The sequence below is a fragment of the Odocoileus virginianus genome, chromosome 16, assembly GCF_023699985.2.
Source record: "Odocoileus virginianus isolate 20LAN1187 ecotype Illinois chromosome 16, Ovbor_1.2, whole genome shotgun sequence".
NCBI classification, from domain to species: Eukaryota; Metazoa; Chordata; class Mammalia; order Artiodactyla; family Cervidae; genus Odocoileus; species Odocoileus virginianus.
The window spans coordinates 56,982,384-57,009,586 of NC_069689.1; the positions used below are offsets into that span (position 1 = coordinate 56,982,384).

At 51.3% G+C, this 27,203-nt stretch overlaps 1 protein-coding gene across 3 annotated transcripts; it reads left to right on the forward strand.

Annotated features, from left to right (window-relative positions):
• Positions 1-632: 632 nt before the first annotated feature.
• Positions 633-26,564, forward strand: CTSH (cathepsin H). Of its 3 annotated transcripts, none has more exons than XM_070478261.1 (12): positions 633-748; positions 4,841-4,872; positions 5,534-5,639; positions 6,896-6,966; positions 7,609-7,713; positions 10,693-10,779; positions 11,568-11,623; positions 13,504-13,585; positions 15,016-15,084; positions 18,803-18,909; positions 20,783-20,908; positions 22,553-26,158. In XM_070478261.1, exons 1-12 carry the CDS (start codon positions 658-660, stop codon positions 22,776-22,778), a joined length of 1,158 nt encoding a protein of 385 aa, XP_070334362.1. In that variant the 5' UTR covers positions 633-657; the 3' UTR covers positions 22,779-26,158. The 3 variants fall into 3 exon arrangements, with proteins under 3 accessions (XP_070334362.1, XP_070334364.1, XP_070334363.1); XM_070478263.1 differs by lacking the exon at positions 22,553-26,158 and adding an exon at positions 26,195-26,564 and having other exon boundaries at positions 636-748; XM_070478262.1 differs by lacking the exon at positions 22,553-26,158 and adding an exon at positions 21,625-22,061 and having other exon boundaries at positions 638-748.
• Positions 26,565-27,203: the final 639 nt, after the last annotated feature.

Consider the following 27,203-nt stretch of genomic DNA (forward strand, 5'->3'; position numbering starts at 1 on the left):
TTCAGATTTGCAGAATAGAGAAAATGGCCCTACAGCTGCTAATATGACTTTCTCAACAGAAAGACTAAAACTCCCTGGGGGAGGGGCTTGCAGGTTTGGAACAAAGTCATAAAAACAGCGGTCAAACTGCTCTAGTTTGAGTTCATCCCAAGTGTGAAGGGCCCATCAGGGTAAGGTGAATAATGAGGGTGGGAGATGGGAGCCCTGGCGTGAGGAGAGGTCGGGATATGGGGAATCTGGGCTGAGGACAGGCACCACCCGGGCCCATCCGGCCAGTCCTGGCAGATAAGCAGATGGGCAGGACCTCTGCAGACTGAGTGGTCCAACTCGCTCTTCCTTGCAGAGGAGAAGAAAGGGGAGTGATGTCCCTGGAGGAGAGGTGGACGATGAGAAGAGGGTAAGAAGGAGGCGACTGAGACCGAGGGAAGTCGAAGGCCACCATCTCTCAGGAGCAAGGGTTCCCGGGTTGTTTGCACCCCCCACCCCTCCCCCGTCCTCCTCCCCCGCTTCCTCTCCTCCTCCCATCCCCTCCCTCCCCCTCCTCCCGCCCCGCCGGCCGCCCGGCCCCGCCCCTCCCGCCGTCCCGAGCACTTTTTGGCCGCCTGCCCCGCTGCCCTCCAAGCCAGTGCGCCGGCCGAGCCGTCACAGCCCGCCGCCATGTGGGCCGTCCTGCCGCTGCTCTGCGCGGGAGCCTGGCTCCTGGGCGCCCCCGCTTGCGGCGCCGCCGAGCTGGCCGTGAGCTCTTTAGGTACGGGGACTCCGGGGACGGGGACGGGGTGCCTGCGGAGAAGAGTCGGCAGGTCGGAAACTCTGGAGAACTTGGGCGGTAGGGACTCCGCGCTTGGGAGGAGCCGGGCAGCGCACGTCCCAGGCCCGAGGCCCTGGGGCTCTGTGGGTCGGGACCGGAGTCCAGGAACGGTGGCCTCTGTGTTGGGTGGGGAATGTAGGCTGGAGAAGGGGGAGGTTTGGAGGGTGAGCGTCTTGCGGGACCCGAGGAGCCGATGGATAGGTGCCCAGGGCCCCCCCCCTTGCTCAGGGGTGCTGAGAGGAAACGCCCCAGTGGCCCCTTCTGCTCTCCACCCCGTACCTGGAGACTCAGAGGACCCGGATCTGCCCCTGCCAGAAGCTAGCAGGGACTTTCCAGCCTTTTCTGGCAGCTCCCAGGGACTGGGCACAGGGGACGTCCCCAGGGGTGCCTTGAGAGCCTGTGGATAGGTTGGACCTGCCTTTTCAAGGAATGACTGTGCAGAGCCATAGCAGATTTAGCCCCTGAAAACTGAGGCTGTTTGTTCCAAGGACCCAAGGTCAAGCCCCAGGGCTCCCCTGTACAGCCTCAGGGCTTCCACTCAGGAAGCTGAGTAGTCCAGCTTCCCGCTGCTCTTAACCTCTTTCTGGTGCTGCAGATCCAGCCACCTCCCCAAGCTAAAGGCTCTCCCGAAGGCCCTCCTACCTTGCCCACTGCCCACCATCCTCAGCCTCAACCCACCACCCACAGTCTCTGACCTTCCAAGACCGCCTGCATCCTCACCCTGAGGACAAAGAATTGTAGCCAAAGAGCAGCCTGGGGATAGGACAAAGATCCCTGAGGCTGAATCTTTTCCACTAGAATCTTGCCTCATTTCTCCAGACCCACTGATACAAGGAAGCCCCCCAGTCTTGCAGACCCGGGAGGACGCCCAGCTCAGTTCTGTCCCAACTTAAAGAAACCCAGTTGCCTGCAAACCAGGGCCGTGTGGCCTGCGTGGAGGAGGAGGGCTGGTGCTGGAAGCCGTTCTTCCAGAGTAGGGTTTGGCATGCTTCTCCTGTGAATGGCCAGATAGTAAATATTTTAGGCTATTTGTGGACCACAGTCTTCTGTATCAGCTGCTTAATTCTGTGCTGAAAGCAACCAAAAGCGGTATGTAAATGAATGAGCCGGTTGTGCTCCCAGAAATTTTTACTTAGACACACTGAAGTTTGAATTCAGATGATTTTAAAGTGCTACACAATGTGGTTTTCAAAAAAATTTTTTTAACGTGAACATTCTTAGCTCATGGACCATACAAAAACAAGTGGCAGGTCAGAGTTTGCTAACCCCTGTTCTAGATAGTACCATGTGCTCCCCGAAACAGCACATAAAGAAAGGATGTGTGCTTTCTTCCAAAAGTCACAATGGACTGAAATGGGTCTGAGTTTAGTGTGCAAGGATCACCAGATGTCCTTCTGGCCCCACCCCAAGACCACCTCTGGCTTTTTCTCCCTCTGACCTCCAACGAAAGAGAAGTAGTGCTGGATTTTCACACCTGTTTGTAGCTTTTGAAACCTCTGCAGGCAAACATTGGTCAGTTGTCCTAAACTCCATCTGTCTCAAGCCCTGGTCCTAAGCTGAGACCTGTCTTCCTCTAAAGCCATCAGGCTTCCCTGGCGGCTCAGATGGTAAGGAGTCTGCTTGCTAATACAAGAGACCTGGACTTGATTCCTGGGTTGGGAAGATCCCCTGGAGAAGGGAATGGCAACCCACTCCAGTATTCTTGCCTGGGAAATCCACAGACACAGGAGCCTGGCAGGCTGCAGTACATGGGGTTGCAAAGAGTCAGACACAACTGAGCAACTTTCACTTCACTTTTTCACTTCTGAAGCCATCAGCTATAATGGCTAACCAAGATTTGCAGTCCTCTAAACCCCACGCAGGGCATATCCTGGAGAAATGTGCATTTCTTTCTCAGGAAAAATGGCTGTCACTTGGTTTCTGGAACAGATCTATGACCCACAGGGGAGAGCTAAATTCCACACAACTGTGATCTTCCAACTGCAGGGTGTGAATTGGTGGCACACATGTGTGTGCTCAGTTGTGTCTAATTCTTTGTGACCCCATGGATGATAGCCCGCCTGGCTACTCTGTCCATGTGATTCTCCAGGCAAAAATACTTGAGTGGGCTGCCAATTTCCTCCTCTAGTGGATCTTTCTGACCCAGAGATCAAGCCTGTGCCTCCTGCATTGGCAGACGGATTCTTTACCACTGCACCACCTGGGAAGCCCGTGGACCAGTAGAGGAACACAGAAAAGTACCAAGTGATACCAGTACAGACAGTAAATCCATTTCCACACCCTTTACTTCCAAGTGTCAGCTGCTGGGGTCCTAGAAATAATGTTTAGTAGTAGAGTGCCATGTGATGTGAGGGTGTAGAAAGGAGTAGGAGGAATTGCGTGACTTTGCTCTAAAACTTGCCTTCTGTTCCCAGAAGCAATAAGCAATCCTGCTTATCTAAGCAGAATTTCTCAACCCTTTGAAAGGGCTGAGACAAAGATCCGATTTAATGCTAACCCATTCAGAAAAACAGGTAATGATCACTCATGAATATATAAATCCATGGGGAGGGCATTGTTAATTAAGTTTAATTTACCTCATTAAGAGATGCCTCTCCAATGCAAGTTTGCTTTTTATGTTTAACAATTACTTTTCATTAGGTGTAATATATTTGACATGTTTTTAATCAGTTGGAGTCTTAATAATGATGATGACTTCATTCAGAATGAACTTTTATAATATCCAGAGATATATGGGTCACCAGGAGTAACAGTAATTTAAATTTATACTTTCTGTGCTTGTCACTGCATAAAAGGATACTAGAGCAATTAAGTATAAACAGATACTCCCTGGGACTTCCATTGTGGTCTAGTGGTTAAGACTCTGCACTTCCAATGCAGGGGGCATGGGTTTGATCCCTGGTCAAGAAACTAGATCCTACATGCCCTGCAATGTAGCCCCCCCAAAATAAATTAAACAGATGCTCCCTTAGGATAAAATTCTGTGAGACGTGGATGGAGATGGGGGTTCAAGGAGAAAAAGAAACTGTATGAAATATTCAGCTCTTATAGAAGGGCTTGTTCATGTTACTGATAGTGGGTATCACGTCATGATGGTATATGGAATTCTTTGGCTAGCATCCTTTGAATACGATGGAACAGTTGTATTTTTAAATGTCATGAATTGCAATAAACTGGAGTACCTCCTTTGCAGCTATTTAAATTTGAAATGCAATTTTACATTTAAAAATGTACAAGGGTGGATATAGGAAGAGTCTACAAACAACTAGGCAGACTGTTTTTGTAAAGTTTTCTTGAAACAGTCACACCCCTTCATTTTCACACGCGAGGATAGTGTTGAGTAGTTATAACAGACTGTAGAGATTGCAAAGTCTATGATGTTTACCATCTGTCCCTTTTAAAAAAATTGCTGACACAGGGTATATAAGGGTTTTTAAAGTATTTATTTGTGTTATCATGAATAACTAGCTCTCTGTTAAATTCAAACCTTTCGTTTTTATTTTATGTATTTATTTTTGGCCTCGCCATGCAGGATGTGGGATTAGTTCCCCAATCAGGGATCAAACCCCCTGCAATGGGACTACAGTCTTAACCACTGGATCAATAGGGACATCCCGGCATATAGGTTTTTAAATTAACTTCTTAAAATATGACACAGAAGAGAACACAAATCATTAAATATGCATTTCAGTGAATTTTCGTCATCTAAACATACTCGTGAAACTGGCATCCAGATGAAGCCACAGAACATTACCAGCACCCCACAAGCCCCCTTTGACTCCTCACTAAGTATTACCATTATCCTGATTTTAATACCATAGGTTAATGGCATGTACTTTTTCAAAATTAATTTGGAGCACAAAAGCAGTAAGAATTTAGTTCCTTTTCAAATTCTGCCATATATACCACCATTTTTGGTGCTTTAAATTTAACCCAGTTTATTAAAATGCGAATCAGTTCTCTTGTGCCCCACTTGGGTATAGACGTGACCACAAGGCACACAGACCTAATTTTTTTTTCTTCTTTTTGCAGAGAAGTTTCACTTTCAGTTATGGATGGTGCAGGTCAGTGTCCAACTTCTTCTTTCTGAAGTTTCTCGTTTCACTGTTTTCTGTTATTAGAACAATCTGTCCTAGATTTGAGACGATGAAGGAGGAATTACCAGCCCCCTTCCCCTGGGTCTTTCTCACATGGGGATGAGTCAAACACTGCAAAAAGATTTGGTTAAGTGAGTTCCTTCCCACAGTGGTTTGGTCCCCAGTGGTGAAGTTGGCTAGCAGCCTTGGAAACCTTCAGATTCATTTACATTTTTTGTATTCAAATCACATTGTGTAGCTGCCTGCAAAATCAATCGAAAAACACTGGTGTGCGTATTTTTGAAAAATGGTGATGTCTGCCATGAACTTGACCTAGTGCCAGTGGCGGCGTCCAGGGCTGACCTAAGCGTGACAGGTCGTTCGCCTGGCCTCCTTGGTCTCCTGACAGACTCTACGGCAGCTGCATAGGCTTCATTCTGACCACAGGCCCCTGGAGGCAGAGGGGTTCCTATATAAACTTCCCCATGCTGTGCAGAGACCCAGGGCAGTGTCCCACCTCTAATACAGTTTTGGCCTGAGAATCATGGCAGGAAGAAGACCTCCATTCCTCCTCTTAAAAGACAAAACCGTTACCCTCTGGTGAGCAGCGTCCTGTTTCCGTGACTTATTGCTGATGTGTTTGTTTCAGCATCAAAAGAAATACAGCTCAGAGGAATACCACCACAGGCTGCAGGTGTTTGCCAGCAACTTGAGGGAGATCAACGCCCACAACGCCAGGAACCACACATTTAAAAGTACGTGGGGACACCTTGCCTCCAAGCCACTTGTCCCTGGGAGGAGGGAGCCGCTCAGATCTGGAAAGAAATGAATGATTACAGGGTCCGCTGGGCTTGGGAGCAGGGCAAGAGGAGAGCAGCCACCCAGGCTCTGAAGCTGGGCTTGGCCAACCTCACATTCCAGCTCTGCTGTTGTTCTCTGAGATTCAAGGGGTTGTAACTTTAGGGTGTCCCTCCAAAGGGTTGTGGTGTTCCTGCCTTCTGAGGGTCCAGCCCAGACACTGAGCCCCTGGGCTGCCGAGGGGAGCAGTGCTTCTGGACTTACGAGCAGCTCCTTAGGACATCTGCCTTCAGTCTGGGTTCGTTTGACTAGAAACACACGCTACATACATTGAGGACTCAGAAGTGACGGCACTGTCGACTAAGTGAGTAACGTGGGCAAAAGCATGAAGTGGAAGGAAACCTCAGTTTGAACCTCTTTCCTGCCTAATATTGGCTGTGTCAACCCTGGGGGGCATTGACAGCTCTGAAGTTTCACTTGACTGTCAAGTGGAGATCATAAGGCACCCCCTGCCAGGTTATGAAGACTGAAGGAGGTAACAGGTGGTGGTTCTGTACCCAGATGTTCACCAGACCTACTAACCGGGCATCTAAAAAATGGGTGCCCAGGCCCCACCCCAGGCCCACTACGTCTGCATCTCTGGGGTGCAGCCCAGACACTGGTACTGTTGCAAAGCTCCCCAGGGAATGCCGAAGCACAGTCAGGCTGACCTTGGTGTAGTAAATTATAGTTGACCCTTGACAGTGTGGGGTTAGAGGCACCGACTGTCTGCACAGTTGAGAATCTGAGTATAACTGATTGTCTGCCCTCCATATATGCATTTCCTCCATATGTGCACTTTCTCTGTATCCACAGTTCTGCATCCCATGTTTACACCAACCCGGGATCATGTTGCACTGTAGTATTTACTATTGGAAAAAAATCCACGTATAAGTGTATCTGCCCAGTTCAAACCATGTTGTTCAAGGGTCAACTGTAAAATCAACTATACCTCAATAAAAAAATAAATTTAAAAAATTGTTTTAAAACAGTTCAACTGTGTCCGTTCCGTTTAAAAATTTAAAGGAGCCAAGTTGAAGGGCCTGTAAATAGGACATGAGGGAACATGCGTTTTCATTATTTTTTCTGTTTCTTTATTAGTGATCTACTGAACACCTCTGTTTTGTTTTGTTTTTTGTTTGATTATTTACTGTTCTGCCTTCTCTTTTTTCAGTGGGACTGAATCAATTTTCAGACATGAGCTTTGCTGAATTAAAACGCAAGTATCTTTGGTCAGAGCCTCAGGTGGGTATTATTCATTGAGACCAAATCTGAGTCTTTTCTGTTTGGCTTTTTTTTTTTTTTTTTTCCGCTGTGCTGAGTCTTTGTTTGCTGAGGGGACTTTCTTAGGTTGCAGCAAGTGGGTGCTACTCTCTGGTTGTGGTTCACAGCCTTCTCCTTGCAGTGACTTCTCTTGTTGCAGGCTCTAAGGTGCGTGGGTTTCAGTAGTTGTGGCACTTGGGCTTAGTTGCTCCGGAGCATGTGGGATCTTCCTGGAAGAGGGATCAAACCTGGGTCCTCTGCGTTGGCAGGCAGATTCTTGACCACTGGACCACGAGAGAAGTCCCAATGAATACTATTTATGCATAAGTCATATCCAAAGTATTGCATGGGATGTACATTACAACTTTTTCATCATTGATCTAAAATTCAACTTTTAACTGGGTGAACTGTATTTTTATTTGCTAAATCTGCCCTCCCTGTCCTAACTGCCCCAACCTGAGCCCCCCAAAGACCTGTCACTTAGCATTTGGAACTCATAGGGTGCAATAGGATGGCTCTGACAACCATAGTCTTTCTCATTCTCTTGTGACTATTTTAATCACATACTTTTCCATCAGAAATGGGTTTTTTCCCCCCTGAAAAAATTGTAATTTGTCATTTCAGAATTGCTCAGCCACCAAAAGTAACTACCTTCGAGGTACTGGTCCCTACCCAACCTCCATGGACTGGCGAAAAAAGGGAAATTTTGTCACACCAGTGAAAAATCAGGTATGCGTGATGGTCCCCAGTTTTTCCTCCAAAACAGCCACATTCTCAGACAGTATGCCAGGAAGAAAAACTCAAGAGAATCCCGAAACACAAAGAGTAATATCCCCCACTCCATTATTTTCATTATCTCTCTAGCTACCTTCCTCCAAAAGGCCAGGAGGTCATTGTTTTTATGGATGTAGTTCCTCTCTGGGCTGAAGTGTACCCCTTCCCTCCCGCTCCACTGCACTGTCTAAAGCTCCCCACTGACCCTAGGTGTTTCCTACAGTCACCCTAAATATCTGTGCCCTTCTGTAACTGGATACAAGACCCCATTCCTACACGTCTTTTCTTCCTGTCCTCCGTCCACTCCACAAGGCACCAGGTCCAGCCCCTCCCTGGCCCTCTGCCTCCCTCAAGGGAGCTGCAGGTGGTCAAGGAACAGCATGGAACCCAGCATTGCAGATGTGCTCTGAAGAGCGCCTCCTGCAGGACACAGCATGCCAGGCAAGGCAAGTGGTGGCACGGTCCTGCGCTGAGAGCTGAGCGCTGGGTGGCTGGCTGGAGGGTCCCACATGCTGCTGGGTCCTGGAGAGTCTGGGCTTGGTGTCCCTGGAAGCGACAGTGCAGTGGCCATCTTCAGAAGCTTTCCCACCTCTTGCTCCCAGGAAACACAGGGTGAAGGTTCCCCTCCTGGTAGCACTTGGCTTTCCACTGAAACTCACCATGAGAAACATTTTCTCTTTTTCCTGAAACCCATGTGATGCAGCCATGATGCCCCCAGGCTCCCTGGATTCCCAGAGTCTGCCTAGTGATCTAGACGGTTCAACCAGAACCAAGAAGCCAAAACGAGCTTCTGCTCCAGCAGAGGGATAGGATGAAGTCAGTCCCCTCCCCCAAGACCCCAAGGTGGCTTTTAAATCATCTAAGAATCCCAGGACAGTTCAAAGCCCAACAGGTATTCGATGTGGAAGCCTGAACCCCCTCACCCTCTGGGCAAGGAAGAAACAGAGGTCTGCCAAGAATGTTCTGGGTCCTCTAATTAGCTAGCTATCAGGCAGGAGAGAGACCGCTGAGCAGAGGGCCTGGAACAAGATAGTCACCCCTGTGGGTGTGTATGTTCTCTCACTGTAGCCACCATATGGTTACAGGTGTGGCGGCAGGATCTGACACTAGCTCAGCAGCCTCACGAGTTTCTTACTTTACAGAGGAGGAGACGCTGAAGGTGCAAAGCAAGTGGGTCTCCGCTCAAGGCCAGGGCTGGCGGCTCAGACCCGCTCTGTCTCTTTCTTCAGTGGCCAAGCCCACCTCCTTGACCAGCCAGAGATACTCTGATCAGGCCCTCCCCTCCCGCTGCCAAGGGAAGGATTTGAGAGGAAGAGACGGGATGGGGGGAGAGTGAAGGCTCTTTCCAGGAGACAGGCGAGGAGGAGTGGACAAGAACAGTGAGGAAAGGATCTTAGGAGACGTTTCAGAAGTAGTCTATGGACGGTTGAGCCAGTGAAGGGCGGAAAAGAGACAAAGATGGGGATGAGAGAAAGATGCTAACAGCAGCTGGTGTTACTGAACCCGTGGGGTAACTGCAGGACTGGGAGGATCTTATCTGCGCTTCTGACAGTTCCGTGGAGCAAGCATGGTAGTTCCTGTTTTACAAGTGATGAAACTGGAGGGTGGAGAGACGCCCCTTGCCCAGCTCACATGGTGGGTGGGGGCATGACTGTGGTCTGAAGTAGGCAGGCAGGCTCCAGCACCTGACTCCTGGCCCCAGTGAGGTGTCAGGAGAGTGCTCAGTGGCCGTGATCATGGTAGAGGATGGGGAGATGGATGGCTGGGGCAGGACACACAGGGTCTATGGTATCTGGGGTGTATACAGTTGGGGTCCTCTAGGAGACAGGTGGTCTGGGTCTGGGCAGAGGTCAGGGCTGAAGTGGGGTCTGGGAAGTTGTTAGTTTAACAGGACTGTGGGTGAGGTTGGAGGGGGAAAGGTGAGAGAGAAGTTTCTGGAAATAGGACTTTAGTGCGTCCTTCTGTTGGGAGCAGTGGGAAGAAGAGAAACCAGCAGGAGATTCAGAACCAGAGGGACTTCCCAGGCAGTCCAGTGGTTAAGACTCTGAACTTCCACTGCAGAGGGCGTGGGTCGATGCCTGGTTGGGGAATTAAGATCCCCTGTGCCTCGTGGTGCAAGGAAAGAAAAAAAGTAGTGGTACATATACACCATGGAATATTACCCAGCCATTAAAAAGAATTCATTTGAATCAGTTCTAATGAGATGGATGAAACTGGAGCCCATTATACAGAGCGAAGTAAGCCAGAAAGATAAAGACCATTACAGTATACTAACACATATATATGGGATTTAGAAAGATGGTAATGATAACCCTATATGCAAAACAGAAAAAGAGACTCAGATGTATAGAACAGACTTGTGGACTCTGGGAGAAGGCGAGGGTGGGATGTTTCAAGAGATCAGCATCGAAACATATATATTATCTAGGGTGAAACAGATCACCAGCCCAGGTTGGGTGCATGAGACAAGTGCTCGGGCCTGGTGCACTGGGAAGACCCAGAGGGATCGGGTGGAGAGGGAGGTGGGAGGGGGGACCGGGATGGGGAATACATGTAAATCCATGGCTAATTCATTTCAATGTATGACAAAAACCACTGCAATGATGTAATTAGCCTCCAACTAATAAAAATAAAAGGAAAAAAAAAAAAAAGTAGGACATGTAGAACAGCACAGAATGGAGTCGGGAGGAACTCCGGCCCTTGCAGGACAGCGGGGGTTGGTCAGCAAGGGGCCAGATGGGGAGTGCACAGCTGCTGTTGCCCCTTTTTTACAAGCCTCAGTCTTCTCATCTGTAACATGGGGAGAAGGATGCCAGCCACTTGGGGCTTGTGAGGATCAGCACGGACAGATGTGAGTTGGGGCTTGGTCCACTGAGGTTCTCAAGAGCCTGAGGGGACCAGGTCATGACTCCCCTTCTCCACTCTCGCCTCCAGGGCGGCTGCGGCAGTTGCTGGACCTTTTCCACCACCGGGGCCCTGGAGTCTGCTGTCGCCATAGCAACGGGGAAGTTGCCCTTCCTGGTGAGTGACCAGCCACGGGGCGGGGTGGAATGTGGGGCAGCCATGAGGTCAGGGTCTCCTCCTGCAGGGGTCATAGCTTGGCTCCGAACCCTGACTTGGTAGGGCAGGCCAGGCCTTCAGGCTTCTTCAGGGCTTTAGATGACAGTGGCCATGTCAGCTGGACTTTGTGTCCAGTCTCACGGACATTTGGTGTGCAAACCTCCCCTGATGGTTTGGAAGGACTGAGGCTCATTCCTGAGTGGGTCTGGGTGTTCCTTGGTCTGGGAACCCAGGGCCTTCAGGAAGAAGAGCCTGCCTGGGAGGCAGCCCTGTAGGAGCTGCACCCCCTCCCAGGCTGGTCATCTTCCGCAGGGGGGAGCAGGGACCTGTGTATTCACCCCCAGAGCCCCCAGAGCAAGGGGTGACTGTCAGACCACGGCGTCCTGCATAGGGAAGCGGGGGAAGAGAGGGCTAGACTGGCAAGGGCCACCAGGGCCCAGGAGTAGGGAAGGCCTGTCCCCTCCCTCCCACATGGCACCATGGGGGCCCACCTACATGCACCCTTCAGGCCCCTCCTCACCCTCTCACATGCTGGCTTGGCTGCCAGGTCATCACTAAGCTTTTCCCCAAAAGGCGCTGGCTCTGGGCTGGCCCCTCGGACACAGAGATGGACCTTGCCCTGGGGGAGTATAACCTGATCCTCCTGACCCAGAGCTGGTGGGGCCGCGCGTGTGGTCGGCTTAGGGGGCCCTGAGGTGGGGGCTCTCCCGGTGAACACATAGCTCACCGGGCATGTGTTCCTTCTCCAGGCTGAGCAGCAGCTGGTGGACTGTGCCCAGAACTTCAACAACCACGGCTGCAAAGGGTATGTCCCAGACCGGGGTGGGGAGGCCTAGAGCCCCTTCTCATTTCCCGGCGTTACTTCTTTTGGGTCTAGGAGGGGCTGAGACTCTGTCCTGGTTGGCCCCGCTTAGAGGATGGTCACCCCACGTACCCGAGGTCCCTCAGCTGGAGTGGGCAGAGCTGTACGCCAGGCCCCGGCCTGTCTGCTCCCAGAATCTGTCCTCTTCCCTGCTGTCACCTGGCTGTCGCCCCTCAGCACATTTGGCCTCATCCACCACCCGGGCCTCTGGGTGAGTGGCCAAAAGAATTCACAGAATGAGAAGCTCATCGTCCTGCAGGAGCAAGACCCACACACAGGTGTCTGGTCGGCTGTCTGCGAATTCTCTAGGGCAGCAGTCCCCAACCTTTGGCACCAGGGGCTGGTTTCATGGAAGACGATTTTCCCATGGACTGGGGGTGTGGGGAGGGAAATGAAGTGGGGATGGTTTCAGGATGATTCAAGTACAGTACATTTATTGTGCTTTTATTTCTAATCTAATGTTAATGATGACAGGAGGTACCGGTCCGTGGCCAGGAGACTGGGCTCCCCTACTCTAAAGCTCTGGCTGCCCCAGTTCGGCAGGCTATGTGAAGGAGCTTTTCTATAGATGAGGTGCCATGTTCAGGCAGAAACACTGTATTTTGCCAGGCCTGCTCTCCTGGCCCATTTATTTATTTATTGAGGTCTAGTTGAACTAGTGTTGTGTTAATTACTGCCATACAGCAAAATGACTCAGTTATACACATCATTGTTGTTCAGTCAGTAAGTCGTGTCCGACTCTTTGCAACCCCATAGTTATACACATATTAAAAGGCAGAGACATCAGTTTGCTGACAAAGGTCCGTATAGCCAAAGCTATGGTTTTTCCAGTAGTCATGTACCAATGTGAGAGTAGGACCATAAAGAAGGCTTAGCACCAAAGAATTGATGCCTTTGAACTGTGGTGCTGGGGAAGACTATTGAGAGTCCCTTGGACAGCAAGGAGATCAAAGCTGTCAATCCTAAAGGAAATCAACCCGAAATACTCATTGGAAGGACTGATGCTAAAGCTGAAACTCCAATACTCTGGCCACCTGATGCGAAGAGCTGATTCATTGGAAAAAACACTGATGCTGGAAAAGACTGAAGGCAGGAGGAGAAGAGGGCAGCGGAGGATGAGATGGTTGGATAGCATCATTGACTCGATGGACATAAGTTTGAACAAACTCCGAGAAATAGTGAAGGGCAGGGAAGCCTAGCATGCTGCAGTCCATGGGGTTACAAAGAGTCAAACATGACTTAGCAACTGAACAGCAACAGTTATATACACATACATACATTATTTTTCATATTCTTTTCCATTATGGTTTATCATAGGATATTGAATATAGTTCCCTGTGCTATACAGTAGGACTTTGTTGTTTATCCATCCTAGATATACCAGTTTGCATCTGCTAACCCAAAACTCCCAGTCTGTCTACCTACCTCCTGGCCTATTCTTCAAACGGGTTGTTAGGGATTGACTCATGGTTCCCAGTGTCTCCAGCCCTCATCTCCTCATGTGCAGTGCTCTAAGACCTTTCCTGTGCACACAGGTATAAAGCCAGGCCCCTCATGTACCCCCAGAGCAGGCTCCCAGCCTTGCCTCCCGCCCCCTCCCAGCAGCCCAGCCCTCTCCCAGGTGAGTCCTGCTTCAGCAGCAGCCAGCACAGAGATCTCCTGCAGGGAACCACGCTCAGGCTCATCCTGGGACTCAGGGCTGAAATCACTACCACAGCCCTCCAGCCCCGCCAGGGCAGACGTCTGGCATGCCCCAGCCCCTGCAGGCCCTACCTCTATCAGGGCCGGTCCCAGGTAGGCACAGCTGTGTGTGCTTCTTGCAGGGGTCTCCCCAGCCAGGCCTTCGAGTACATCCGGTACAACAAGGGCATCATGGGTGAAGACACCTACCCCTACAGGGGCCAGGTAACTCGGGCAGCCTGGGCTCTACTTCTTGGTCTGCAGGGCCCTCCATCTCTGTGCTCCCAGCCTGGGCTCCATCTTCTTGGTCTGCAGGGCGCTCCATCTCTGTTCTCCCAGCCTGGGCTCCATCTTCTTGGTCTGCAGGGCCCCCCTGGGTTCCCCCCATCTTTGTTCTCCTAGCCTGGGCTCCATCTTCTTAGTCTGCAGGGCCCCCATTTCTGTTCTTCTCCCAGCCTCAGGACACACCCCTCCCGTGCACCCTCTTGAAGACTCCTACTCCCTCCTGAATCCTCAGTGCTGTCTCTTCAAGTTCACTCCTTCGCCTCCTCTGATCATCTGAGCTCCAGTGCTCAGCTGTCCTGGGGCCTCTTCGCCCTGTCCATGGCAGCACCATCTCTGCTCATGGCCTGGCCCGCACCTTCTGCTGAGGGTGCACCGGAGTGCCATCTATGGGCTTCTACACTCTGTGTCCGTGCAGACAGTGCTCCTGGGCCCAGGGCCTCCCCTGCTCTCACCTCAGCCCCACCTGTGCACGGCTGGGCACCCTGACTTTCCCCCAAACCCAGGACTCTCCTCTGGTGTTTCCCCTCCCAACAATGGGAGGCACCACCTTTTCCGAAAACCTCTTGGCTACCTGTGTCCCTTTCTCAGGGCAATCCCCCTGCCCAGACCCTCCCCCCACAGAGACCTTCTTGCTTCTGCTCCTTGGTCTGTCCTGTGTCCCTTCCCCACCTCAGCCCTTGGTCCTCCTTCATCCTGGATCCCTGAGGGTGGTCTGTCCTGGGACCACCCTACCCCAGGGGCTGCCAGAGTGGCCTCTCAGACCAAGCTCTGAGTACAATCAGTTCAGAACTCTTCAAAGGCTTCCCAGGGCCTGCAAGATAAACTCCAGAGTCTCCAGCCTGCCTTCCAAGTCCCTCTGCCCAAATCTGTCTGCCCAGTCTTGTCTTCGACTTCACTCTCCCCTTGGAAACCTTCCGCTCCCACCCAACCGCTTGCTACTTCCTAAACTTCAGGTCCTGCATTGTCATCCTGACTGTCTCTCCGTCTCAGAGGGGCTTGCTCTTCCCTGCATGTGTCCTGCCTCTTGGTCATCTTCCCTGGACTGAGACTGGCCTTCCCTCCCCTGCCGTGCAGGCTCTTACTTGGTTCCTTCTCTCGGCAAGCCTCCTTGGACTGGGTCAGGCCCCTTCCTCGTGCTCCCACCAGGGGCCACTCGAGCCCACCTCTGCCAAAGCCAGTACAGTCTCCTCCCACTGGACTGTAATGTCCTCGGGGACAAGGATGCCTCTGATTCTCTCCTAAGTGATCCCCCTCACCCAAGTCCTGGTACCTGTAGCTTTTGCTTTGTCAATGTTATCAAATTGCACGGGGTGGCGAGGGCGGGATGAGCATCCCCAACCTGTATCCCATGACCTTTGCCCCCCGAACAGGACGGTGACTGCAAGTACCAGCCCAGTAAGGCCATTGCTTTTGTCAAGGATGTAGCCAACATCACACTGGTGAGTACAACCCTTCTCTGCGATGGGGAACACGTCCTGATCAGGTGGCAGCCTCCACTGCTGTCAGTTGCCAAGGGGCATGGCATGGCAGCCTTTCTGGGCAGCACATCCCTTTGATTGAAAAGTTCTTGATTATCAATGAATGTCAGTCACCGTGATGGCAACAGGGTGTAAGTTGGAAGGGACAGAGCAGGAGTCGGCGGTCAGGTGCTCTGGTCCTGGCCCAAGTCTGCACAAGTCTTCATTCTTTCTTATTTTAATTTTTGGCTGCACTGGGCCTTCATTGCTGCACACTGGCTTTCTCTCGTTGCAGTGGCTTCTCTTATTGCAGAGCATGGGCTTCAATAGTTGCAGTATGTGGGCTCAGCAGTTGTGGTGCTCGGACTTAGTTTTAGTTGCTCCGTGGCACGTGGGACCATGGACTGAACTTGTGTCCCCTGTGTTAGATGGCGGATTCTTAACTACTGGATGACCAAGGAAGTCCCAATATTAAACACTTTAAATTACAGTCACTCAGAGATTACTTGTACTTAACAGTGAAATGATATATATGAATCTGTGGCTATGAGTCTGGTTCACTTTTTTTTTCCCCAAATTCACATGTTTGGCTGCACTGCGTCTTCATTGCTGCACGCAGGCTTTCTCCAGTTTCAGTGAGTGGGGGCTATTCTTTGTTGTGGTGCACAGGCTTCTCACTGAAGTGGCTTCTCTTGTTATGAAGCACAGGCTCTAGGTACATGAGCTTCAGTACAGAAACTCTGCAGTTGTGTAGTTTGTGCAGCACACAAACTCTGTAGTTGTGGTGCATTGGGCTTAATTGCTCCATGGCATGAGTTATGTTCCTGAACCAGGGATTGAACCCATGTCCCCTGCATTGGCAGATGGATTCTTAACCACTGGGCCACTAGGGAAGTCCCAACAGTAGCTTCCGTCTAATTGAAGTACGTGCCAGGCAGTCGGCACTAGTAGTAAACAGGCAGTTTATGGAGTGTTCACTTCAGTTCAGTTGCTCAGATGTGTCCGACTCTGCCACCCCATAAACTACAGCACGCCAGGCTTCCTTGTCCATCACCAACTCCTGGAGCTTGCTTAAACTCATGTCCTTCGAATCAGTGATGCCATCCAGCCATGTCATCCTCTGTCATCCCCTTCTCCTCCTGCCCTCAATCTTTCCTAGCATCAGGGTCTTTGCCAATGAGTCAGTTCTTCACATCAGGTGGCCAAAGTTTTGGAGTTTCAGCCTCAGCACCCGTCCTTCCAATGGACATTCAGAGTTGATTTCCTTTAGGATTGACTGGTTTGATCTCCTTGCAGTCCAAGGGACTCTCAAGAGCCTTCTCCAACACCACAGTTCAAAAGCATCAATTCTTCAGTGTTCAGCTTTCTTTATAGTCCAACTCTCACATCCCTACATGACTACTGGAAAAACCATAGCTTTGACTAGATGGACCTTTGTTGACAAATTATGTCTCTGGTTTTGAATATGCGTCCAAATTGGTCATAGCTTTTTTCCCAAGGAGCAAGTGTCTTTTAATTTCATGGCTGTAGTCACCATCTGCAGTGACTTTAGAGTCCAAGAAAATAAAGCCTGTCACTATTTCCATTGTTTCCCCATCTATTTGCCATGAAGTGATGGGACCAGATGCCATGATCTTCATTTTTTGAATGTCGAGTTTTAAGCCAGCTTTTTCAGTCTCCTCTTTCACGTTCATCAAGATGCTCTTTAGTTCCTCTTTGCTTTCTGCCATAAGGAGTGTACTAACCACTTAACTTGTGTTATTTCCTGTAGACTCAAGACAACCTTAGGAGATAAGGGTCATTATTGCCTTCATTTTATAGATGAAGAAAGGTTCAGAGTGGTTAAGTAACTTGACCAGGGCTGCAGAACTAGAAGTGTAAGCTGGATTGAAACAGAGGTCATGGCATTCCAGAACCTTTAATTGGGATGTTTCTGACTATGATACATTTATCTTGAGATAACAGCCGGTTTCTCTTAGACACACTTCCCAGGGTCTGACCCACTCTGGCCCATTTGAAGCCCATTAAGAGGTGGATTGGTGGTCAATCCAATCCCTTTTGCCTGGTGCCCAAGAGAAACTTGTCTGTGACACGTGCAGACCCTGAGGAATAGGCCAGCATGGGCATTCAGCCCTCCTTGGCCATGGGAATGGCCAGCCCCATGACGCCCACTGCCTCTTGATGGGCAGGCCTTCCTGGTCTCACCAGCCCTGACAAGGCCTTTGCTGAGCACAGGGAAGGAAGCAGCTTGCTTTCCAGGCAGTCGTTTGCCCTTTGCAGCCAGGTCTCTGCCCCTTCTCCAGGGAGAGAGGACTGAGCAAGGCTGGTACCCCGACCTCTTCAGCCTGCCCCTCCTTCAGCAGAGCCCTGGCCTCAGCTCTTCCTTATTTCAACTCCCCAAGGTCTCTAGCCAGGGCAATGGCCTCCTCAGCTCATGGTAACCCAGTGGTTCCCAGAACAGATGCTTTAAGAAATCCTCCTGCCTTTGACCCACCCCAGAGATGCTAACATTATTGTCTGGGGGGCAGCTTGGGCACTGGGATTTTTTAAAGCCCCCCAGGTAATTCTCAGGGCTTCCCAGGTGGCGCAGTGGTGAAGAATTCGCCTGCCAGTGCGGGAGACTCGGTTTCGAGCCTTGGGTTGGGAAGATCCCCTGAAGGAGGAAATGGTCACCCGCACCAGTGTAGGTCACAGTCCAGGGGGTCGCAGAGAGTCCGACGCCACTGAGAGACTGAGCACAAGCACAGGCGGCTCCAACCATGGCTGTCTGCAGCAAAGCTGCGGCCCCAGGAGGCCCCGGACTTCCTCCCCCTGCCCCACCCGACCCCACGCTGACGGGGCTGAGTCCTTCTCGGGCACACGGTCCTTTGCCAGGTCTTGTTTCTACCACCATCTGAGCCTTATCTGCTCACGGACTTCTAACCCGTGTTCTACCAAAAACAACAATGAAAGCTCCTTAGACTAGATTTGTGGGCGCAGGGGTCCTGGGGATGGGAACAGGGGAGTCCCACTCACCTCTGCACCCCGGGAAGCCTCTGGCACACGGGAGGGCCGTGGCATGTGATCATGAGTGAGTGAGTGAATGAGTCCCCACTGCACCCTGGGCTCAAACCCAAAGGGCGCGGGATTCTCTTGGAGCGAAGCAGGGAGGCCCAGCAAGGTCCAGGGAGGTCATAGGGGAGCCAGGGTTTTGGGGGAGGAGCCGTAAGCAAATAGAAAACACAAAGGAAAAAAAAAAAGAAAAAACAAAGGATCCTGGCCGTTCACGCACAAGAGGGCTGTGCTGTGCTTAATCACTGCCGTGTCTCTTTGCAACCCTGTGGACTGTAGCCCACCAGGCTCCTCTGTCCATGGGATTTTCCAGATAAGAGTACTGGTGTGGGTTGCCAATTCCTCCTCCAGGGAATCTTCCCAACTCAGATCGAACCTGTGTCTCTTTCATCTCCTGCACTGGCAGGCAGGTTTTTTACCACTGCACCACCTGGCAGGGGACCCCACACCAGCCCCAAGTGTCCAGGGCAGGCTCTGCTTATAAGGAAGGGCAGTTCCCCTTTGATGGCAGCTTTTTGGTCTAAAACACCCTTCTCTTCCTTCCTCTGTGCCTCTGTTACCTACTTTGGGGCAAAGGGCCACATTTCTCACGTGGGGTGGAGAAGTGGCAGAGACCAGTGTGTCCACCTGTCTGCCCCTCTGTCCCCAGAACGACGAGGAGGCGATGGTAGAGGCGGTGGCCCTATACAACCCCGTGAGCTTCGCCTTCGAGGTGACTGCTGACTTTATGATGTACAGAAAGGGCATCTACTCCAGGTGAGCAGGACCCCAGCATCCTCAGGGAAGGAGGGGCAGGTGAGCTCCCCATGGCCGGGCCCGGGACTCACTCCGAGCCTAACCATTTCTCCACCCATGCCACGTTTGCTGGCCTATCACATCGCCCTGCAGCCCTGAGGGTCTGGATCCCCAGTCCCCCAGTTGGGGAGGAGAATCACACAGCAGGTCAGGGGCCCCCGTTTGAACCCAGAGCTCCGCCTCACTCAGCAGACAAGCTGCCTTTGGTGATGAACACCCGTGTTCAAAGCTGTGAAGATATGAAACAGGGAAGGGAAAGCAGCTGCTCCCAGATGCCAGAATCCCGTGCTGAAGGGTCATCAAGGAGTTCTGTAGCGTGGGCTTCCTCTCATCCATTCCTCTTGCCTGTTTTACAATGAGAGTGAGTGCAGCCACTTCCGGTCGCTGCCCGGCGTCTCCTCAGTGGCCTCAATTGCAGTCTGGCCAGTCCTAAATGCGAGTGTTCCAGGACTTTCTCCTCTGCTGTCTTCTCACACATGCCTTGAACTCCACGGCCAGCTGTTTGCTGAGTCTCCAAGCCCCCTTCCGCTAGCGGGTCTCTTGAGCATTAGACCCTGAGAGGCAAGGGCCTCCCCACCACATGAAGCTGGCCGGCCCAGAGGGACCTCAGATCCTGCCTGTCTCCTCCCCCTTATCAGAGGCTGCTGCATGATCACTGCTCAGAAACATGTCCTCTCTCCCTGCATCTCTCCTCACCATTGCCTCCTTACTGCTTTGTTCCTGTGCCCCGACTAATGGTCCACCCTTCACCCGGAGCCAGTCAGCTTCTGAACACCCTTCTCGCCACACCACTTCTGCACACACACACACACACACACACACACATACACACACACACCCATTGTCTCACGTCTTAGCTTGGCCCGGGGAGCCTCTAGCATCTGTCCTTTCTCCAAGTTCAAATCCCATCAGAGCCACCCACGTCCTCCCTGTTCCACCCTGCTCCTCTGCCCATGGAATTTCCCAGGCAAGAATACCAGAGCAGGGTGCCATTTTCTACTCCACTGAGCACCCACCTTCCCGGGGAAGCCTTCCTTGCCCCCACATCCTGCCCATTCTGTTCCCACTTGGTCGGGTCTGCTTCCCTTGGGCTCTTGTCAGCCCCCCAGTTGTCACTGTATAGAACCAGCCTCTTTGCCCACCTGCTCCTTGCCAAAGGGAGCTTCCTAAATCCAGGAGCACAGCTGCTGGTGTCCCATACCTTGCCTCAGGCCTGACACGTGTCAACAGCTCAGTTACATATCGGTTGAATGATTGCATGACCACTGCAGCTCATCTGCTTGAAATTCTCAGAATTTCCTCATGAGAACTAGTTCACTATCTTAAATGAGAAGCCTGTATAATTGCCCTAAATACAGAGTAATCGTAAAAATTAAATACAGTGGCAACAAAGCAGTGTCATGTGAAGCTCTAGCTGGACACTGCTGCCCTCAGAAGGTGCAGAGGGGGGCGGCTCACTCCTTATTGGAAAGCATCAGGTGTCAAGGCCCAGCCAGCTCCATGCTACATCTCGCTCCTTTGGGTCAACAGAACCCAAGGGGCTGAAGAGAACACTTCTCCTGCCCTGTGACTAAACCAACGTTAACTCAGCACCTTCAGTGCCTCCCAGTCCCCACTCTGGAAAACATTGCTCTAAATCACTTGTTGGGTGTGACTGAATCATCTTTTATCCTTTCATCCTTTTTTGTCCACGTGGCATGTGGGATCTTAGGTTCCCGATCAGGGATCAAACCCACACCCCTTGCATTGGAAGCACAGCGTCTCAACCACTGGACTACCAGAGAAATCCCACCCTTTCCGTATTTTCAAGCCTTTATTTATTTTCCTTTTCCAGTACTTCCTGTCATAAGACTCCAGATAAAGTAAACCACGCAGTGTTGGCTGTTGGGTACGGAGAAGAGAAAGGGATACCCTACTGGATCGTGAAGAACTCTTGGGGCCCCCAGTGGGGAATGAAGGGGTAAGCAGCTTCTAGGTCCCGTGTGCCGAGAGGGAGATGTTGACTGCCCAGGTCTGGGGGGCCCTCGGTGGGAGGGAGGGTGTGTGTCTCCTCCGTCTCAGTGTGGCTTCCGAGAAGGGGCTGCTCAACGGAGGCTTAGCCCAGGCCAGAAAGGGGGGAATTTGAGGATGTAACCCTCACACCCCCCAAGAACCCTCCAGCAGCCCCTCTCCCATCCCAGACCCCAGATTATGACTGTGTATCCAGGCACAGGAGTCCGTTTAGCTCAGTGGGTTCTGTGACCACCGCTAGGAGACAGTCCACAACACAGGGCCCAGCTGGGATTCAGCCATGTCTAGGAGGCCCTGAGGGAGAAAAACTAGAGGAACGAATTTACCAATGGTAGACAGCCCCTCCTTCTAGAAGGGGATGCAATCAGGTGGCCTGGGGATGTATCTCAATGTGACTTTGTGTCTCTCCAAGTCTCAGACTTGATGTCCTCATCTGAGGAGGGGTCCCCAACATGAGACCAGCTAGGCAAGGCTGAGAACGGGGCCCTCAGGAGATCCTGGAGAGAAGTGAAGCAGGGACAGAATAATGGGAGAGTGGCCAAGTGGTGGCCAAGTCAGAGGTTTCCTGGAGACCAGTAAACCAGCGCTACTCTTTTGTGAATAAATGGGAGGGCCTAGCCCCTGGAGTCAGATCTTGGCCAGGCCTCAGCCCCTCCCTCTGCCCAGGTACTTCCTCATTGAGCGCGGGAAGAACATGTGCGGCCTTGCGGCCTGTGCCTCCTTCCCCATCCCCCTGGTGTGAGCCCCGGCGGCAATGACGGGTCAGTGGAGGAAGCGAGGACCAGGCAGTCGGGGGCCCAAGATCCAGCCCTGGAGGACATGTTGGGAGACCACCCCCAACCCGTGGCCCTGCACTCTGCACCTCACCCCCACGCTAGACCTAGAAACCGAGAGAAAACTGGGAGGTGAATCCTACGGCGCAACAAGCCTGCCCACGTCTTCTGCCACAGAGGTCACCACCAGCCGTGTGCCTTACGTGTGGTTTCTCACTGATCAACCCCTTGTGGACAAGGAGTATTCTTTCTTCCCAGAAGGGCTGTGTTTCACATTGGGGAGAAGCTCCACTGTCTCTTCTGTGGTCTTTAATAAATCTACAGTGGGCACCTCCTGAGCCAGGTCTGTGCTGTGAGCTGGGGTCTGGGTCTGTCTCCAAGCCCAGTCTCCTAAGAGGGAGGCACCCAGGGGTGGCTGGCTCTCTGGCTGGAAGGATGGCATGCAAGGGTGCTGGTGCAGCTGTCTCCCAGGTGGGGGGCCCTGGATGAAAGAGCAGGTTTTGCTTGATGCTTTGAGTATCTGGGGAGGGAGGAGGAAATACGCCAGGCTCTGGCAGAGCGTGACTTCAACCCACAGCATCGGTTAGGAGGCCTTACTCTCCATATGGCTTCCCCATGCTCAGCTTCCTGCTCCCCATTCGCCTGCCCCGCCCCTTGGGATGCCCCTCATGTCCCTCACCAGCCCCTTCCTTCCCCTGACCCTCCTGCCACATCCACCATCCCTTTAGAGAAAGTGTGGTCTCAACCCAACATGTAGCTGTGGAGCCTCTGGCCCCTGGGGAGCAGGGTCTGCAGCATGAGTTGGTGCTGTTGTCCTTCAGGTCACACTTTCCTAACGAGAAAAGCTTTCCAGACTTCCCTGGCGGTTCAGTGGTTAAGACTGCACTCCCAGTGCAGGGTCGTGAGTTCAAGCCCTGGTGGGAGAGTGAAGATCCTGCATGCTGCATGGACAGCGAAAGAAAAAAAGAAAAAAAAAGCTTTCGTGTCATTTACAGCAACTGTATTCATAATTACCCAAATGGGGAAATAACCACATTCATCATCTGACAGAAATGAAGAAAATGTGGTCTGTGCGTATGACGGAATGTTGTTCAAACATAAAAGGGAAGAAGTTCTGATACAGGCTACCACAGGGATAAACTTCAGAAACGCTACACTATGTCAGTGGAAGACCACAGGTTGTGTGATTCTATCCACCTACAATGTCCAAAGCTGGTAAATCCACTTTTATACTTTTAGAGTCAATTTTACGGTATGTGAATTTCTTTTCGGCTGCACCAAATAGCATGTGGGATCTCAGTCCCCCAACCAGGGATTAAACCAGTGCCCCCTGCAGTGGAAGTGCAGAGTTCTAACCACTGAACCACCAACGAAGTCCCTGAATTGTTTCTTCTTAAAAAAAAGCCTGTCTAGGATTGTGTGTTGTCTGGGATTTCCAAGGGAGGCTACCCATGTAGCTAGGCACTGGCTCTGCACCCAAGAAACCAGGCCCTTCAGAGATGAGAGTTCTGCGCTGAGCTGAATGGGCTTATTTAATGAGGAACAGTGAAGGCATTCCACATAAAGGGCAGATGTCAAGAGCTCCGGAGAGGCAGAGAGCACGGCAGGGCAGCTCTGTGTGGAGGCCTCTATGCTGGCAGGGAGTCAAGTCTGGGAGGTGAGAGGAGGGAAACGCCACACCAGTGAATCTGGAAAACCAGGAGAGTGACAGGTTCCTGTATGACCTCCTGTACCCCTGAGAGTCCCTGAGGTTTTACTGGAAGGATATTTGTCTTCACCCACGCCCCCTCCCCAGAACCATATGGCCTAAGCCTGTGGATGACACACTTCACCCTCCCAGCCATGGTGACTGGTCCAGGGAGCAGCACAGGGCTCAAGATGGGTCAGTCAGAAGCAGTGAATGTGGGATTTTGTGGGAAGCATCAAAAAGGCTCTTCTGGTGATCACTTTGTAACATTTAAAAATATTTTATCAGCCTGCTGTATATCTGGAACTAACACAGTGTTAAGTCTAATACAGGTCGATTATGCTTCAAGTTAAAAAACAAGAGGGTTTGGAAACGCATTCTTCCCTAGAGGTGCCAGAATGAATGCAGCCTGCTGAAAACTTATTTCAGTGAGAGTGACCTCCCAAACTGTCAATAACAAATGTGTGTGTGGCGCTTTAAGCCAAAAAAGAAGGGCAGGGGGGAGTGGGGCCTCTTCCCTGGATGACCAAGTTACTAAGACATAACTTACAGCCTCCTGTTTGGCCACTCTGCTGAAATGTGAAAATGCCAAAAAGCCAAAAATAGAGGAAAACAGGATCAAGGGATGAAATATTCCAGAGAAAACAGTTTAAGCATCTGGATCAATGCCTGAAGCCTTTCCAGAGTTCTCAGTTACATAAGCCAATGAACTCTGAGCTAGTTCTGAGTTACAACTATCATTTGCAATTAAAACCACCCTGATGAATGCAGTAGGCTATGTTCAGACAAGTATGTGTGTACTCAAGACCTAGAAACGTCAAGACACATGAACTGTGGAACACCAGGGCCCAAGCTTGCCACCATTAAGTAAACAAGGCCTCTCCCCACAAGAACATGTCTGTTGGTGAGTGAGATAACTCAGGGGGCATTTGTAGGAGCCAGTGTCACATCTGGCCCTTAGTGCTCAGAAGAGGGTTATCTCCACTCATTTTCCCAAGCGTTCAAGTCAGGTCTGGGAACTACATTTACAAGCCCACAGGCTTCCAGCCAAGTCACCTTTTTCGCCTCTCTGAAGATAGCCAAGAACCACCCCGCCAGGTCTCACGTGCAACTGTTGTGAAGGTTTCACCTGTGCAGATCAGTACCTCATGATTAAGCACCTGCTGCAGGCCAGGCTCCGTGCTGGGGCTTCAGTCACCTAACTCCACTCAGTTTCTCCCTCCTTGGCAGACAAGCCTTTCGTAAACTCTCCTCCAACTACCCCACTGAGTGGCCCTTTTCTCGTGTAGGGATGCTGGCTGGTATTAATACAAGGGGGTATGTGAAGGGTAGTACCATCTACTTTCTATGATTCTTGGTATATATATATTTAACATATTAAAGTAACTATTCTAACATGAAGTGATAGAGAATTTGAGTCTAAGCTAGAGACAGAGAACAGATGTTCACTATTATGGGAGAATCCCTTGGCTATGACTGTGAGATTAAGAGCAGCAAGCTATTCCAGATGGGGAAAGGGGTTTGCTGTGTGAGGTTTAGCAGAGACTGAGGTTCAGCAAAGACTGTCTCTCTCTGGATTCCAGGGGGCAGGGTGGACCTGTCTGCACAGGAAACCGGAGGATGAAGTTGGGGGCAACCATGGGGGTAGTCTGGGATGGCCCTGAAGCAGGCACATGGCAGGAAAGACACTGAAGGGGACACCACCACCGCCCCGCGCCCTCCCCTACCCCGGAGAACGGCAGAGACACCCTGGTGGCTGGCCCAGATTAGAATCAACAGGTCCAAGGGAACAGCTGACAGAAGCCCCCAAGGACCCTGGCAGATGTCCTGCTCCAGGGAGGGAAGGTTGAACCAGTGACAGCCAAGGGGCGCAGCTCCAGGGCCCAGAGTGGGGTGACCCCGCAGCCCTACGCATGTGTCCCCAGGCGCAGGCAGGCCAGCGGACTCTCATCAGTGACACTTGTGGTCACCACAGTGAGTGTGCATGCCTCATTTTCTGGTGTCCCAGTCCAGCTTGGGAAGAACTGACCCTTGGAATTCTCTTGACATTCAGGCAATGGGTGATCTAAGAGGAAGGCATTGATGTGAGATTCATAAAGGCTTAAGCATCACTGGAAAAGTAAAGATGAAAGAGCATGTCCCAAGCTGGTAACACAGGTCCTACCAGGAACCTCTGGGGTCCCAGACCAACCTGCCCGTAGGGGCATCTTTGTGTCTCCAGCTCTGGCACCAGGAAAGGTAGGATGATCTGGTCCCTGAATAAAAGCAGAGGGAAGTCTCCTACCCGTGCACATGGTGGAAAGCATGTGGTCTTTCCTGTGTATCCTCACCAAAGGGGTGGGACGGGGTGGGGACAGTGGGGACATCAATACCACCATAATGCCACCACTGCCAGACCCACAGGACGACAAGCTCAGATCAGAGCTACGGCTCTGCCCATGGTTAACTTCATGCTAGAGAACATCAGATAAAGGACACACCAGCCCTCAGGTTTGTCCATCACTCCCAGACCCAACACCCTGAGGCCCACCTCCACCCCAACTCCTCCCGGGGGCAGGAGACATCCCCCCAGGCTCAGCTACCCTCCAGTCTCCAAGGCTGCGTGACGAAGCACAATCCATCTGTTCTTCTGAGGCCATTCACCCATCTTTCATTTCTTCTTCCTCATTTTCAATTCCTACTTTTCTATTTATTCTCAACATTTAAGTGTTGCAACATGAATAAAGCAATACTTAGACTATTTGTTTGGTTTTTTTTTGCACCTTTCCCAAACCAGATTCTCCTGAGAGTGCTGGGACCAGCCCAGCCTGGCAACCCCCCTGCATGGCCATCTGACAACTGACTTATCAAGACCACAGGATGGCAGGGTCCCCTCTGGGCTCATGTGTCCCCTAGGCCCTGGCTCCAGTGAAACTCAAGACATGTCCGTCTGTACGCAGGAAAAGATACAGGAGGACCTGCACCACATGGCTAACAGAAGTTAACTTGGAATGGTTGTGAAGAAGAATCAAAACCGTCAATCTGGGTCAACTTTCCTTCAATAAGGCACATACATCTTTGTAACTAAAGTCCTGGGGCTGTTAACTGCATCCCTCTCCAATTCCAGTGTTGAGCTAAGAAATAAGCAAAGGCATTGTAGGGACTAAGATACAGTATCTGTTTTATTGCTCGATTTCACAGCCAAGGGGGCACTTGACCCACCTGCTTTCCCCCCAGGCTGTGCTACAAACACAAGGGTGCGGGGGTCAGGGCACACAGTGGACCTCAGAGCGACCTGAGCATGATGGAGGGGTCAGTCAGCTGGAGTAATGACCTTCTTGTCACTTTGGACAAATCAAGACAAATATGAAAGCCATGATCATGGGTTATAGGGGAGTGAGGGGGAGGGAGGCACAGCTCTCCTTCCCAAAACTGCCCAAGTGGGTCACACTAGTTGGCAACACCTTTTACTATTCTATGGATAAAGAAGCTTCCCCTTAGAATTGTATTTAAGGAGTTGTGTTTTTTCCCCAAAACTGTTTGGGAAGTTTACATGACCTATATATCTGTCCCCCTCCTGTGAACCCCCTGAAGAGGTCCTGCTCCCTTCTACTTATTCTGAGGGTTTCCCAGAGAAAGACAGAAGGGAGGCTCCCCAGTACTCTTCACTGCATATGAGCATTTAAAACCCTCTTGAGTTCAACCAATTAGCTTAATATTTGGCTCCTAGATCAGTGTGAACTTCATCTGGCTTATCTTTTTCACAAGTAACAGTGCCCTATTTCTGGACAGAGAATATTGTTAAC

Excerpts from the sequence above, each read along its gene's own strand:
- CTSH (XM_070478261.1), top strand. The coding sequence starts at position 658 with ATGTGGGCCGTCCTGCCGCTGCTCTGCGCGGGAGCCTGGCTCCTGGGC. Across the intron at positions 5,640-6,895 it reads CAGGAACCACACATTTAAAA|TGGGACTGAATCAATTTTCA; the intron begins GTACGTGGGGAC and ends CTCTTTTTTCAG. Across the intron at positions 15,085-18,802 it reads ATGTAGCCAACATCACACTG|AACGACGAGGAGGCGATGGT; the intron begins GTGAGTACAACC and ends CTCTGTCCCCAG.